The sequence below is a fragment of the Bemisia tabaci genome, chromosome 5 (assembly GCF_918797505.1).
Source record: "Bemisia tabaci chromosome 5, PGI_BMITA_v3".
Lineage (NCBI taxonomy): Eukaryota > Metazoa > Arthropoda > Insecta > Hemiptera > Aleyrodidae > Bemisia > Bemisia tabaci.
Window position 1 is genome coordinate 10,796,962 of NC_092797.1, and position 17,219 is coordinate 10,814,180.

The 17,219-nt window shown below is 40.9% G+C and overlaps 1 protein-coding gene across 1 annotated transcript in view; it reads left to right on the forward strand.

The window, feature by feature from the left end:
- LOC109034558 (uncharacterized) overlaps positions 1-16,133 on the forward strand; it is a 112,518-nt gene extending 96,385 nt beyond the window's left edge. Inside the window, exons 3-8 of the mRNA XM_019047778.2 lie at positions 1,158-1,339; positions 2,127-2,312; positions 4,293-4,521; positions 12,716-12,845; positions 13,477-13,617; positions 15,470-16,133. Coding sequence (XP_018903323.2) covers positions 1,158-1,339; positions 2,127-2,312; positions 4,293-4,521; positions 12,716-12,845; positions 13,477-13,617; positions 15,470-16,017 — 1,416 coding nt within the window. The 3' untranslated portion in view covers positions 16,018-16,133. The remainder of the gene's footprint in view (positions 1-1,157; positions 1,340-2,126; positions 2,313-4,292; positions 4,522-12,715; positions 12,846-13,476; positions 13,618-15,469) is intronic.
- Positions 16,134-17,219: the final 1,086 nt, after the last annotated feature.

The window sequence follows — 17,219 nt, forward strand, 5'->3', positions numbered from 1 at the left end:
ACGATGCGGAAGCGTTAGTCTGCAACCTTGGTAGTTCGTGGTAGATAACTACATCGCGGAAGACAGTTCATTCTATACTCACTTGCGAGCATGTCTCTCTTTGATGCGAACAGTCCTCGTAGCACGAATAGCCCAGAGTGCTTTAGAGACATTTAAAAAGTGAACTAGGGGTCTGTGACCGCTATGCGGCCGCCAACCACTGAAAATAACTTCGCGTAAAAAATATTAGAACAACCATGATCACGTTTTTTGAGTGATGAATAGATTCAAACCCCGACGAGTGCAATCGAAAGAAAACGTATATTTATCTCTGATTGCAACGTTATGCACCACTTTTATGTTTTATTTTTAAAAATTATTTGAATAGCTACACACAGATTTTCCGAAAATTTACCTAATTGATCTCAATAAAAGTCTCGAAAATTTCGATGCGATATTTTCATTCGTTCTATTTTCTTTTAATTCAACAAAAACATTTGAATATCATCCGAGTTCCTGAATGTTACTATGAGGATACAAAGTTTGCCTTTACTTGTGGTAAAAACTGGAGCAGTAAGTCAAGAATGATGACACGCAGTCCCACAGCAATCTTACAGTCTTGTAAGCGTTAATATGCGTTTCACACCAGCTGACCACAACTGCATTTGGCGCAATGCGAGAAGTATTCATGCAGTCTTGCAGGCGCTAACATGGGCTTGATGCTGACCGAACTGTCGGGCGCAATGCGTGAAGTATTCCTGAAGTCTTGCAGGCGCTAATATACGTTTAACGCCGGGGCATCGAATAATAGAGCTTGAAAGGACCATGCTATGTTTCGAACAAGCATTCTAACGTTGCCTCGATTCTCCCGATTAAATATTTTTTCGAGATAGGTTTGGAAAGTTCTTTATACCCACGAACATTATTCCATCTTTTCACTTCATTTATCATCAGAAGGTAAGACATCGATGACTTGTCAACAAACTAACCTAAACTACCGTCAACATACAAATGCGTTTATTTTCCTCACTGTTTCCTGTTTTGCCAAACTCGTACCATAAATGTACTTCATTTCACGAATTCTTTCGTCATATTTGGATCCTTTACTATTCTCTTGTATCTCATTCTCCTCGTATTGAAGATAATTATCTACAGCTGATGAAATTGTGATGTTTCAGGCGATGTCGCCGACGATGCGCACTCACCCAGGGGTCCCGTCTTATACTGGATACGCTCAAAGGGGCACTGGGCCCCTACGAGTGACCATCTACGAAGACGTACCACCCATGATGAAAGTCAAATTAAATTCTCACCAAGTTAGCAGATATGACACGAGGGACGATTCCGCTATCCTGAATAGGTAAATTACGCTTACCAACTTTTTTCTGAGAGGATCAAGTTCAGTGATTGATTCTTTGTAAGTTTTACTGATTGTTTGAAAGATACTTGAAAAGGAATTAATTTTTCCTTCTTGAGGTCGAAAAAGGTATTTATTTAGCAAAAAAACAAAAATATATCAACCCACTGCAGACTACCCAAAGTAAAATTACGTACGTAAATTTGTGTGTTGAATTTGGTGAGTGAATTCTTTAGTCTCGTGAAAACAGAAATGCGATCTTGAAATTCGATGAAAATGACAAGTAGCTGAAAACATGGAACAAATAGATGCGATATATCTGTATGTTGCACAGTAAATCCAGTCAACGGGAGAGGTCGGACAAAATTTAGAAACTTGAAATGCTTGTAACTTCGTTCAGTCAAAACTTAGAGATTTTAAAAGTGGTTCCATTGGTTTCCTCGTGAAACCCTCTAGCACCCCTCACGATTTAAAATAAGACGAATTAAACATCGAAATTTGCGGCTTTAGTCGAAAATTTCATGTCCGAACTCTCTAATTTACTCGAGCCACTGTGTGGCGTTCAGACACAAAATATGGCGGTCATCGAGTCACCGTACTTGCGCAAAATTTCACCCCCTTCTCAGAATTTTTTAAGTGCCCAATTTCTATCCCTCTTTCTCTGTCTGTGTTCTGTTCTGTGTCCCTGCTCGGTTGTTTTATTGATCTCTTGCAATGACTTAGCGTGTGCTTAACTACTGTACTTGTTATTTATGCAAATTTAAATCGAATATTTTGAAATTGCTTTCAGGTACACAGAAGACGTGCCAATTTTGCGTAAATACGGGCGAAGTCACTCGACACATGAACTGATAGATTTAGAGGACCGGGCAGCAGTGACTTCATCACCAAATCGGAGAGTGAGGTTCGACATTCCTGACGAATCAGTTCCATGCCCTACGATCCACTGGAAAGATTGTGATCTCGTTAATTTCAGGTAAGGCATTCCGACTCTGTAAAAATATACCGAGTTCAGTGGAAAATAAGCAAGTACACGTTCCACTGAGAACATTACATTTATAAAAATAAGTTTAAATTACTCAAGAGGGGGAAAAACGGATGAAAGATGATTTTTTAATATTAAAAATTAGTTGTCCACGATTGTGATCCACGTGCTCGTCGATGGTTGGCTCCAAATGGGATTCAGATCAGGTGATTCTATGACAGCCCCAGGCAACAGTACAATTTTATCGACGATTCGGCCCTGAAAATCAAGTCGTCCCGCGGGAATTCCGTCGATATTTTCAGTCTCCTCCTAAGAGAGTTGCCACGAGACTCGAATCGGCCACTTCGGCGCTCTGTCCAGCTCTCAATGTTGCCAGAACATTCACTGAAAAAAAAAAAAACACATCGGATCTAGAGTCCAGACTCTTAAAAATATCGACAAGAAAAAATACAAGCCTCTTAATTTGAGCGGATTTCCTTTTGATTTAAGCTTAAATCTGATGTCCTTTCTGAGTCCTTTTTCTTGTCAATGTTTTCAAGAGTCTGGACTCTAGATCCAATGTGTTTTTTTTTTCCAGTGTTCGACGGTGAAATTACCAGACCACGTATCTCGTTTGCGGTGTTTAAAATTCTCCGCTCCCATTTTATTCATTTGACGGAGAACAAATCAATGTAGCTCCTTGAAGTTTTCACAGAGTTTTTTCCGCATAGAGTAGACAGATCACTCAAAAATTTTCGTTGAATGGTTTTCCATGTAAAAAACAAAGTATGAAAGAAAGTCTACAGTGTCGCAAACCGAGATACGTTGGCTGGTAGTTTCACCGTCGATTCTGTATAATTGCACCGAGTTTTATGCCCGACAAAGTGCTGATTTTCGTTATAATTTATTGATCATTGGCACGAGTACTACTTCTTTGACTTCTGTGTACCCGCGTTGGCCTTTCATTTGAAATGAGGACAAAAAATCTTAGTCTTCATGATCATACTAAAGTGCATATAATAATTTGAAAATCAGGGGCCAGGGGTGGTTTGTCTAACTTTTTGAAGTCATAAAATGCTTACGATGTTGATTAAAATCGCTTGAATATCACAAATTCATTGCACACACTTTAAACGCCTATACTTGTCTGGGCTCGCAAATCGAACTAACATATGGACACTCAGTGTAACTTTTGGTCGCTAAAATGATCACTTTAAATGCGTAGCTCACATTTTACCGCAGAAGTTTTGCCGGCCCTTTTGAGACATGACGAACCATGAATTCTTCAGTTATCTCCTGGTCAATAGTTCGCAGTATTCGGGAATTTTTGAATGGCCCTGCATATTATCCTTGCCTCGTTTTACGTTTTTTCTGCTCTAAGTGATCTCATTGTAAAAAGGAATTACACAAACTGAACAATTAAAGAAAAAAAATCCAATGAAATTTGGAAATAGCTAACATCATTTTTTTTTCCTCTCGCCGAACTATCAGATTGTAATTTTGAAGCATTCATTTTAAAGTTTTTTTCTCTCATTGTTACTCACCCCCTCCCTCTGTCAGCCAGTAGGCCATAGTAAAGAATATGGAGGTGTCTGAATTTTTTTAGATTTCATATCTAAAATCTATCTATCTATCTATCTAATATCGAAGGGAACTGGCCACGAGAACATCCTCGGTTTCTAAATTGAACAATTATTGGTGGAAACATGACAAAATAACCTAATCTGCTAAAATACAAGTGTTTAAACGAAAAATGCCGCCAGATGACGCCACAAGGCGGCATATTTTATCACTTTAAAATATATTATTATACAATTTCCCATTTCAGAAAGAAAATATGAAAAATACTGCAAACTTATCGCACCAAGTACTCTCAGATGAAGTAATATAATTTTTCGTTCAAAATTTCCATTATCCCAAGGACACATCGTAATAGAAATAATTATGATTCATTTCTCTTCAAAGTGTTTATGTTTTATTTACTGGTTTCAGGGCTTTGCCTGTCGATGACAGTCCTTTAACCGCCTGTGACAAGCTACAAAACAGTGATCTTCCATCCAACGCAACTCCCTTTGACCCGGCGGCCCTTTTGAAGACCCTGATCGGTGATCAAACGATCCTGAAATGTGCGAAGGAAGGCCGCTACGACATTTTGCAGGAACTAGTTGCCCTCGGTCAATTCCAGACGGAGGACATTAATTCGGTGGATTCCAGTGGGAGGGTAAGTTGCTTCGCTTCTTCCCTTTATTTTGCATCGTTGTCGGCTCAATATAAAAGTCGGAAAAAACTCAAAATTTGCTATCGGTGGCCGCTTCTGCAGCAATCAGTTTACTCTCGAGGGACACTCGAACGTTACGTGCTGCCATTTTTTTTCCCAGAAAAATGGAGTTCTTCACATTCTCGATCTGCATATTAAAGGCTCTGAATAGATAAATGATTAGATGGATACCATTCTACAATCAGCAACCCTCAATTTCTAGCTCAACCGTATAAACACCCGCCTGAGTGAGGAAACTTAAGGCACACATGCTATTTCTGCCATGAGCTTGTAATTGTCGTTCCTGAATACAAAATTCAGTTAAATTAGAACTAAACATGTATCACGAATTTCTACGTAACATATTTCCTTTCATTCTCCATATTTTAAATGAATAACTATTCGAAGGCATTTCTTGATTTACTGTAATTTTTTTTCCTCCGTGAAAACAATTCTCGGCAATAAATTAAGGAAAAAATCAACTTTTTTGTCCTGAAAGAAGCAGTAGAAATTTTGAACCACTACAGCTGAACGGATTTAAATTAAATTAATCCAACTATACGTTAAATTTTACCTTATCTCCTCTCTTGCGTTATTCATTAACAAAGAGTTACGCGAAATTCTTCCTCGCCTTGGTAAAAATTGGCAATAGGAGCTGCATTTCAAAATACCATAGGAGTTCTTATGGCCGACTTTAAGAAGACTATTGAAAATCATGTAGCTGGCTGTAGAAAGCGGAGCAAATCATATAGCCGGGCTATACGAAGCTATAAAAAAGTATACAGTCGGGCTATAGTTCCTATCGCCGGGCTTTACACTTTATCGCCATTGGCTACAAAAGGCTATAAGAAATTCTGTAGAAATTCGTGTGCTTTGGAAATCAACCTTAATATTTACAAAACACGCATTATATTTTCCTTTAAAACATTTTTTTTTCATCAATTAAAATGAGAATGGTCCATACAGAGTATGCAAACATTTCAAAATCATGAGTTGAAAAACGCTGACTCCGCGAGCTTAAATATTAGATCCTAACACAAAGCGGAGCGGCGGCGCACTGGCGCCTACAAACCTAACAGGGATACTGCACGCATTGCGCAATGCGTGCAGTATCCCTGTTAGGTTTGTAGGCGCCAATGCGCGTTCAGCGCTGGCTGCCCGCCCGCGGCGCTTGAAACAACTATTTCACACCAGAGGTATTGCACAGTATCATACGAAATTGAAGGCGCTCCAACATATTAAGAATGTCAGGCATCCTTCAAAAGTACAGAGCTTTCCACGCAAAATAAATCAAGATACTACGGCACAAAAAGAGAGCGGTAGTCCAAAAACTAACTAAGTCCTAGTATCCGTATTTAGTAAAGTTTAGCATAAACTTTATCGTCTGGCTGTTGCTTAATCGCCATAGGCTAGAAAAGGCTATAAGAAATTGTACAGCCGGCTACAGAGGCTATTGGGAATCTTACACCCGGCTTCAGGTCTATAGTATTTTGGAACACACATTCTACTGCCAATTTTTACAAGGGCGAACTTTTGCGAGTGCATGCTGTATAAGAGCCAACAGAAATCCACAAAAAAATCCAGTGCGTTCTTGAGGTTTCTGTCAAAAAAATAAAACAAAGAGGGAAAGCAGGGAACATAAAATGTGATTAGGCTGATTCTGATTAAATCTTAAAATACCGACGTCCTCTCCAATGCTCCACGTGACATTTCGAAGTGAACACGAAGGGAAACGGTGTTTTAATGCGTACCCTTTTTAAAGGCCCACGTTGAGGGACCGTTGGATTTTTTTCTATCAAACCTCAACTGACGTGGCTTGTCGATGTGTTCAAATTTGGAGAAAATCCAAACATCACTACCCTCTTTCGGGAGGGAGCAGAAATCGCCAGAGGCTTCGTTGTTTGTTTGTCGGATTGTATTCCTGGAAGAGAGACGAATTTAACAGGACCGAACTCGGGCTCAGGATGGGATTATAATGAGATGGATTCACGCATCCGTTGAGAGGCCTCGTTCTTCCATATGGACGTATGTCTGCCAAACGGAGCTACGTGCATTTTGACGTGAGCCCTACTATGCGCGTATTCTAATGGTTCTCAGGGCTTATGTATTAATGCTTGCGGTTCCGTTTGGCAGAAATACGTCAAATTCTGCTTTATCTCCGATCAAAAGGAGGCGATTGACTGCCAATTCCTTTTCTCAAAGGTCCCCCTTTTCAAACGGAATGCCCCGAGCATGACTTCTTACACGCATAGCCAATTTAAGCCGAAAATATGGATAATGGTTCCTTTTTGACCGTTAAACCTCGTCGAAAAAATGGGTAACTGGTCTGAAGTTGGTGAGAGGACCTTTTTTGGCCGTATAGCGTGGCGGAATCTGCAATTTATCGATTGATCTGCCGTTCAAACGAATGGAAAAGGATCGATAAACAAGGTGTTTGCAACGAATAACTTCATAATCTATTCTTTACCACAGCTTCCTTCACTAACACACAGGTCACTAACCTTTCGCTTAATTTTCCTTTCTTTCATCTATAAGTTTCATTTGAGGCTTTACTTTCATACGAATCACTAAATACAAAAAGGGCACATGTCCAGAAAACCAAATTGTTCAGGAGACACAAAAAACTGTTTATTTCGTGGTAGATATTTTTTAAACATAACGACTTTCCAAAAAATATCTACCACGAAATAAACAGTTTTTTGTGTCTCCTGAACAATTTGGTTTTCTGGACATGTGCCCTTTTTGTATTTAGTGATTCAAACATAGTGGCGTGGCGAGCTTTGCGATATATCGATTGATCTGCCATTTAAACTTATAGAAAAGGATCGATTAACAGGGTGTTCACAACAAATACCTTCATAATCTATTCTTTACCACAGCTTCAAATGGAGAGATATCGATAATCGATCATTCACGCCTTGTCACTATTTTGTGGTCCCTTTAAAATTAAAATGACCATCCCTGTTTTTCGAAACGCTCTAACCGTATATAAAACGCTGATAAAAATTGAAAACATATTTTTAATTCGTCGCTGCTCTGGCGTAAGGATGTATATCTCAATGCCCACAAGAACCCTGTTCTTCCCCTGCTTCTCAGGGCTCAAATAGAAGTAGAGATACGCCCTTACGTCAGAGGAGCGAAAGGATGACAGCAAATTTTAACAGTGTTGTCACAGAAAAGTATGGAATGAAAATTGAATTATTAAAGTACTCTGATAAGACTTGAACTTTGTTGTTTCGTAAGAGCCAAAGTTTGGTTCTTCGTAGCGAAATTTTTTTCGAAATGTGTTATCACATCTTGGTTGTTTCTTATCTAACATAAGCTTTCTGAGCCCCATCCACCAATAAGAGCGTTTATTCACTTGCTGCACGGTGAAAAAAACTTCGTGCGTGGGACCCGAAGTTTAGTTCACATGGATCTCTGAAGTTTTCGGATTAAGCATCTGAACACTTTAGATCTAGCTGTCGAGGTTCGGATGACACATCTGAAACTTCAGTTCTTACATCTGAAGTACTTCGGTTTTCACATCCGAAAAACTTCGGTTCTCACATCTGAAGTACTTCAAATGTAAGAACTGAAGTTTCAGATGTGTCATCCGAACCTCGACAGCTAGATCCAAAGTTTTCAGATGCTCAATCTGAAAACTTCAGAGATCCACATGACCTAAACTTCGGGTCCCACGCACGAGGTTTTTCTTCTCCGTGTGCCATAAGAGCTTCATGAGCCTAAAACTCGTAGACAAATCAAAAAGCGACAAAACCTCCCGATACTGAAAAGATACAAAAAGCCGTACTCTCCCTTTCATGGTACTTTACGGAGTACTATCTCAACATAAATCCAGCAGAAAATGCATCGTAAGAGTATAAGTTACTCTATGAGAGAGTCCATATAGATCATAGCTGGGAATGATATCGAGAAGTTGTTGAACTGAAGTGATATGAAGGAACGCCCGCTCGTTAATCACCCTCTTCAGTACTGCCAACCGCCCTGAAAATCCCCAAGTGCCCCCCGAATCCAAACTCCTGGAGGGTGAAAACGTGACAACCCTGTCGTGACCCTCTTTGAACCGTCGCATGTCGAGTCCATTCTAACTCGCGTTATGCGACGCGAATGTCTTCCTCTGTAAGTGGGGACAGTTCCCGCACAGTTTCACTTAGTGGTTCATCCGGTGGCGTGGCTCGCTTTGCGATGAATCGATTGATCTGCCCTTAAACCTATGCAAAATAATTGATTATCTCGGCATACCTGGATAATCGATTCTTTACCATATAGCTTCAAATGAGATAATATCGATAGCCGCTCTGTCATGATTCACCGGGTGCCCTATTTTGCGATGGATCGATTGATCTGCCATTTGAAAATATGGAAAAGGATCGATTGCTACGGTAAACTTGGATAGTCGATTCTTTACCATGGCTTCAAACGAGGTAAAATCGATAGCCAATAATTATCGCTCTGCCGCTGAGTTCATCCGATCTGGCCCCGAGCCGTCATCATACGCGCATTCAAATGTGATCCTCAATTTTTCAAAGTGCAAGTCCACTCGAGAAATCGTCACTTGATGCTTAGTTCTACAGGGTGCTCCAGAAAGAAGGAGCTAGTTCATAGCGCTAAACTGTGAAATAATGGCGAGGAACCTTACTAGGAATGCAGGAATTCCGGGAACTTGCCGCTGAAAGTTTCTCTTTGAGGAGTGCAAATGATTGAATAATTTGATCAAGAAGGTCCCTCGAAAAAGGAAATATTATTGGAAATTAGTTATTTTCCTCATTTTTTCTCCAAACGGGACTCAGAACGCAGTTTTTGGGGTTAACTTGAAGTTTCTCCGACCAAATTTTGCGGTAGTGCAAAATTTAAAAAATGAGAATTTAGCGGTAATCGTGATCCTCTGCCATGAAGTCGAGGCGCTATTGTCGAAGGCGCTCTGAGCAACTATTCCGCCGCTGAAGTATTGCGCAGTATCTGACGAGATTGAAGGCGCACTGAAAATTGACTCATGTCGTTTACCACTGCGTAGTGTCTTACTAATCCTACGATACTCGGCGTCTATTCCGTCAATTTTTGTGAAACTTGATTCAGGTGGCGTTGTTTGGCGGGGAATTTGAGTTTCAACTCAAATCAAATCCGAAAATCCAAGATGGATCCTGAATCCTGAAGATGGAGGATGTAGCCTGAAACGCTATCTCGGCTCCTATCGGATCGATTTTTGTGACTAAGTACACCCTCCTTTTTGACTTGAAAATCGAATTTTCGGTCAATTTTTCAAAATTCAAAAATCCAAGACCTCGAAATTGCCCTAAAATGCTATTTCAGCGCCTTCAAAATTATCCAATTTTACAATCGAGGTATTCTTTTTTCTCTGCTCAGTTCCAAAATCGATGTACTCACGGTTAATTTCGACTTCGATATCGGTGCGCTCCTAAACTTTTTTGCACTGAAACTGCTATTTATTCACATTTTTTATTTTTATATTCCTTGGTCATCATTTAAGTATTATATAGAGCTACGCATAGCGCACTCGACACCACCACTGGCTACCCTTTCTGAGTGACTCCCTTTGGGTGAAAATAGGCTTCAAAACTGTCTCCTTAATAATAAGGCCTTAACACTATGACATTCAAAAATAATCCCATGATATTCGAAGTGGCTCCTTCTTTCTGGAACATCCTGTAGAGAAAACGAACCATCCGAGATGAATCGGGCCGCACATGAAGTGGAGACATATATCTGTCCTCGTAACGAGCCAACCGAACTTACGGTCGCACAATGGTTCGAGTCGATTAGAGAGGTCGGACATTAAATTTTTTTACTAAAACTGCGAATTCTGGTGATTATTTCGTCACATTTTACATTTCAAGGGGCTCTTTAAATAGACAATTTTACGGGAGAGCCAATGGAACCACTTTTAGAACCTCAAAGTTTTGCATGAACGGAGTCACAAGCGTTTTAGAGTTCTGAATTTTGTCCGACCTTCCCTATTGACTCAATCCACTGTGGGTCGTACCGATTTCAGTGCTTCAGTAGAAAGGGGCGGGGAGCCACAACCTACTTTTTCTAAAGAATCAAGCTAAAAGCCTTTTTGAATAAAATAACGTTAAATTTTTCTGGTATCAAAAGATGAAGTCAGAACAGGCTATCGTGATTACTTCGTTCCAAAATTGAGGCAAGCAGGGTTAAAATTTTCATGAAGCAGCAGGACATATTTTGTGGACAACTCCGGAAAATGAATTTTGGTTAATTTTGAGAGCAAGTTTATTTTTTGAGATGTTTACATGTTTCATCTCCTGAAGCAAATGTAGCCTGTTTTTGCAAAAATGTCTGCACTTTTTCCCCTACAATTCTACTAAAACAACGCCCTCCGATAGAAACTTCGAAACTATTTTCTCTCAAAAATAAAACTGGAATCGGAACTTATTGGTGTGTTTTGGTAAATATCTGCGTGATTTGACTCGATTGAGGGACTTGGAGGACAAGACGCACAAGTACAGTTTTTTATATTTCAAGAAGTACTTGTTTAAAGTTGTATAATTACATACAGCCTTATACAGCGGAAATAAAGTTCAAACTCACTTTTGGATCCATAAAAATTAGACAGTAGTACAGTGGATTTTTCACATAATATATTTGAAGACTAGTTTTAGATGAAATCATCAATATCTCAATTTTTTCAAAAACTGCACTTATGCGCCTTGTCCTCGAAGTCCTGCATTTGATCAAAGCAGATACGAACAAGGATAGCAAACAAAGTGCAGAGAATTATGAAAATGTCGATCATTGCGGTATCATAATGAACTCGTAATTTCGCCTTTTCTTGCACATTAGAAGTCAATGTATAATAGGTATCAGCCTGTATTAGTATGATAACATGATGCTATCAAACTGATACGGCATTGCCATCATGTACGTGTTAAATTACGACCTACATAGACGTTCTACTGATAGTAAGTGTACCGTGTTGATGATATACTGAATTTGCCTCATAATGGTATCAAACAGAAAAACAACTTAAAACGAGACTAAGGCCGCAAATGATAAAAAGAAACACATGAAATAAAGTAAAAAACCCGGGAGGTTTCGCAGGGATCACACCCGCATTCTCAACCGGCAAAACAAGAAAAATTAAAAGAAAGGACACTATGAGCCTCACCGTTGTTATTGTGAGACTCTCAAAATAAGGAGACTCTAAAAGGGTGCCTGTCATTCTTTACATGTAATATGTTGGAGCGCCTTCGATTATGTATGATACTGTGAAACACCTCTATGGTGAAATAGTTGCTTGAGGCGCCGTGGCAAGCTCCGGCGCGGCACGCGCATTGGCGCCTACAAACCTAAGGGGATACTTCAAACATTGCGCAATGCGTGAAGTATCCCTCTAGGTTTGTAGGCACCGCGGTGCAAGTCTCAAGCCGAAAGCACGCCGCTGCGCCGCGCCGCTTTGTGTTAGGCTTTGATACTTAAAATCGCGAAGTCAGAGTTTTTCAACTCAGGATTTTGAAATTTTCGAACACTCTTCATGGATTATTCTCATTTAAATTGATGGGGGAAAAATATGTAATAAATGAAAATATAACGTGTGTTTTGTAAATAATAATGTTGCTTCGTGTCAAATATAATTTCCAAAGCACTTTCATTTTTAATTTGTATTTTGTGCTTTGTATGTGTTGTATGCTTGATGTGCTTTGAGTGTTTGTATGTGTATGTGTTTCTTTTTATTATTTGCGGCCTTAGTCCCGTTTTAAGTTGTTTCTCTTTTGATGTTTCGGGCCGATTAAGTTGTTTTTTCTGATGGTATCAAATTGAGTGCCATGATCCGATTATAATTTCAAAATTCGACAATTTTGCCTAATTGAACCGAGTTTATCAGAAAGATACCAACCCACATTTTTGAAAAAATTAAGGTAAGAATGTATTTGAGTTGCACTAGTCGAACATTTTCTCCTGCCGAAAACTCAAAGTCGAAAAAGAAAATTAGTCTGTGAAAAGAGAGGTTGAGGTTTGTTTTCTTTATTGAGTCTTATGGAGGAATAAAACCTCAAACCTCTTAATCTCAGTTTCAACTGTATGCAGGTTGGTTCCTCTCTGGTAAACTCGGTCCAATTGATTTAATAATTTTGCATTGACTATTTGAATTCTAAAACGACTTCATTTTCTTTTGCAGACGGCTCTGAGCTACGTTGCAGCAAACGGGTCCGTGCGTGCCTTGGAAGATTTACTCAATGTGCCTGGAATAGATGTAAATAAGCCAGATAATGAAGGAAATACCCCGTTGCATTTCGCCGCTCAGGCAGGTAGGTGACACAGGAACTGAAAATCGCTAATTTTTTATCAATCAATGTTACTACATATGTTTATCAATATGAACTTTGTAGCTCGTAAATAAAACAAGTCTAATTGAAAAACAAGACGACGGTTCCAACGTTAAGACGTTGGAGAGCGTTCACCGTAGCAACTCGTCAATGTGTAAAAGTGGTTTTGCGCGGACGGAAGAGAGCGCTTTTAGTACATTCAACTGTGAAAATTGCATGGAAACAGATTGAGTACATAGTAAATTTAGACGAATTTTCGAGGAAGCAGGAAAAATTTTGAAAAGACTGAGAAACAGCGGAAATACGGTTTGGCGCAAAACAATAACCAGCAAAAAGTTTGAAAAAAATGGTTCTTTTATCGCAGTATTTTTCTTATTGCAGTTGAGAACCATTGAAATCGTGCACAAATTACCAAGAATTCTCGGTCTTCATCACTGTATCCTTCTATATCTCTCATTCTTTTTTATACTATTTCTACTTACCACTGACAGGCACTAGCGATGTGGGATTTCTGACCAACGGAGGGATTTTTAGGAGGGAGGTGAAGAAAATCCTACGGGGTACCAAGTTGCCATGACTTTCTTACTAATATTATCATTTTTTTTTCTTGCAGGACAAGTTGAGGTGCTTAATTTTTTACTATGTCGGTGCTCCGATATTGAAATAGATCCTAGGAATAATTTAGGTTTTACTCCTTTGATGAAAGCTGCATTACAAGGACGAACTAAATGTGCCAAATTACTTTTATGTGCAGGTAAGTTTATCATATATTTGATATTTCATCATCACAGGCGGATCCAGCCACTTCGAACAGGGGGGAGGGGGCGTGAGGGGGGTCCGGGGGACTCTCCCAGACAATTGTTGTATTTTTGAAGCAACTAATATGCAGTTTGAGTCAATCTGGGCATGAATAATTATCAAATGTAAGCGATTTTCCTTCTTCTTTCCTTGGCTCCTTCCTTCTCTCTTCCTTCTCTTTTTCTTCCTTCTCCTATTTTTTGGTGAACGGGGGGGGGGGGGGGGGCGTACGCCCCCTAAGCCCTGAGTCCGCTCATTTCCATCATTCATAAATGCATTTTTTTCTGTCATACTTAGAAATTCATTTAAGAACTTGTTATTTGGCAAAAAAAAGAGAAAAGAATAAAAAATAAAAATTTGAAAATATCGGATAACTCTCAGAAGCACCGGACAAAATAGTCTTACTGAGTGACTTCATCGGCGCTTCATTCCATATCCACCCTATTACTGCCGTGCTAAGGAAAAACGCCGTATAAACCTTCATTAGTCGCCGAATTTTTTTGGATCAAATACGAATATCCAAAAAAACTTGTGAATGTTTATCATTCAGTTTTTCAGGGAATTTTCTTCGCAATAATATCTATGTCGTCTGAGAATTTCAAGAAAAAATATTCAGAACTCTCCTCAAAAATAAACACTTTACTGGAGGAAATTTGGCAACTCGCGAAAGTTAAAGGGGAGATTTTTCCACAGCACAGTAGACATTTTACTCTTAAACTACCCCTTCCCCCACACACAAACAAAGTTCCTCGTTTCGCCCATGTATAGTTCTTTTCTCTATGCTTTTAGTGTTAGTGTTTCGTTAAGTGAACGTATTTATTGCTAAAAGGAACTAGAGACGTGTGGAAAAGATGAGATGTGCTTGTTTGAGCCGCATAATGAAACAATGTAAAAATGGGCGTGATTCCTGTTGGGAGTCTGCATTAAATCAAAAGGATATTTGTGGCAAAATATGCTACCTCGTGAGCCGTGGGAATGTGAAAAGAGCATTGTGGGCAGGGATCATGAGTTAAAGACTCCCGAAAGCGATAGCCTCGTCCCCGGCGTCAACACTGACGTCATTGGCGCTTCATAATTCCTAATTATTCTTACGGCCCTCAACTAAACAGCGCACACTCCTTCTTTCCCACCCGTCTCCGCGGGCTAATTGTTGAAATTGGTAGACAGAGCGATAGACAACGAAGACAAAATGGATGTGGAGAGACCCAATTGGTGGAAGCGGGCGGGTTGCAAATTGACAAAGGAGGTAAGTAATAGACTAATTAACGGCTAGAAATCCTTTAGATAGTCCATTGCTTTCCCACTTAGTCTACAGAAACCACCCATTTCAGCCCATAGGATTGCTCAGGGAGAAAAAAAACCTCGTGCGTGGGACCCGAAGTTTAGGTCATATGGATCTCTGAAGTTTTCGGATTGAGCATCTGAACACTTGAGGTCTAGCTGTCGAGGTTCGGATCACACATCTGAAACTTCAGTTCTTACACCTGAGGTACTTTATATGTGAGAACCGAAGTTTTTCGGATGTGAGAACCGAAGTGCTTCAGATGTAAGAACTGAAGTTCCAGCTGTGTGATCCAAACCTCAGCAGCTGGACCTAAAGTGTTCAGATGCTCAATCCGAAAACTGCAGAGATCCATATGATCAACTTCGGGTCCCACACACGAAGTTTTTTGCTCCGTGCTCCATACTCCATACTATATATGTCTTCTTTGTCTATAGTTTTGTCTATCAATTTCAACTATCAGCCCGCTAGTTCCTTTCAGCATGCATATAGCCGTCCGAGTGATGATGATATCTCCTTGTTGCAGGTGCTTCCCCAATCATGCGCGACTCCGGGCGGGGTCTGCGAGCGGAGCAGTGGGCCCGGTTCTGCGGGCGCTACGTCTGCGCGGAGGTGATCGAGAAGTTCGCCCGCTCGCGGCTCCTGGAGCGGACGACGGCCTACGGGCGGTGGGGCAGCGACTCGGACCTCGGCCCCCGGCTCGTCAACGGGAAGCTCCAGCCGCCGGCAGTCGTGCTCCAGGCCCAGCCGCCCCCCGCGACGACGAGCATCAAGTCCAAGCTCCGCAAGGCCTTCCGCACCACCTCCCACCCGGGCAGCGTCCAGACCCCCGGCAACTTCTCCCTCGTCACGCAGCTCACCAGCGCCGCCCTCTGCGCCTCCACGCCCGTGCTCCCCTCCTCGACCAAGGTCCCGCCGCTGGTCAAGTCCCTCATCCGCCCGCTCACCGTCCCCAAGGTCCAGATCACGGCCGTCGGCGAGGCCCCGCCCCCGATGGCCGACGCCTCCCGGAGCCCCGCCCCCCGCCACCCGTCCCCCTCGCCCGGCGGCGCCAAGCTGAAGAAGAAGAAATAGTATTTACCTCGGCTCTTCCTCCGCTTCAGATCCACCCACCCACATGACCAAGTGTAACTTTTCATTCTTGCCCAAACCGAAATTGTTATAATATATAGCGAGTAATTATTTTTTAACTCCTGCGTTTTCCTTTCAAATCCTTTACACCGAAGTAAATGAACTGGAAAATAATTAAGGGTTACATAAACGTAACGTCCGTTCCGGGCTCAGAGGCCGAAACGTAGTTTCAGCCTCTGAGCCGTAGTTTCGATTGCTCCGGGAAATGTACCCGGAGCTTTCAGCCTCCTGAGCCCAGAACGCGGATGGCATGTTCATATGGCCCGTACATACGGCTTTCACGGCCGGAGTTTTTTTGTCAGAGTGGAAGTGATAGCGGTTTGAACCGGCAAAGGGTTGCCGGCAGTTTAGAAAACCGGAAAAATCAGGGAATTTGTGATGACCGGGAAAAGTAAGAGAAAGCTAGGGAATTCGAGGAAAAAGTCAGGAAATTTCTTACACATCTACAAAAGACTAAAACAAATCACCGATCACCCAGCTGTTGGTCCTTTATGGTCTTTTTAAGGCTTGCCATCTTTTGACAAATTTAATGTCATAGTACTCAGTATTTATGCTGCTACACGTTACGGATTATAGTTCTTTACATTGCTTCGTACAATGCGATGATTATTGCTTCATAAAGACACAGACTTTGTAGCACCGTAACGTAGTGGCAAATTTCGCAGTGGCAATTTTTGAAAGTTGGCAACAGTGTTTCTCTTCCATTTGAATGTATGTAAAACAATCTATTCTAAGTGAGGCAGCTTGCGTCACCTGCAATCTATATTCTTGAAGGCCTGGATACACGCTCAAATTTCCATCGATTATAGGACATTTCGTCAACAATTTTTTGTCCGTGCACCTGTTTTTTCCAGTAGTTTACGTCCACGCTTTTTTTGGCAAATTGTATGCTACATGTCATTAAATACAGATGCTAGGATTTAGTAAGTTTTTGGACTACCGCTCTTCTTTTGTGCCGTAGTATCCCGATCTATTTTGCGAGGGAAGCTCGGTATTCTTAAACGATGCCTGCCATTCTTAATATGTCAGAGTGCCTTCAATTTCGTATGGTACTGTGCAACACCTCTTTTGTGAAATAATTGTTTAATAAGGCGCCGTGACACGCTGCGACGGGCGGCCGGCTAACGCGCATTGGCGCCTACAAA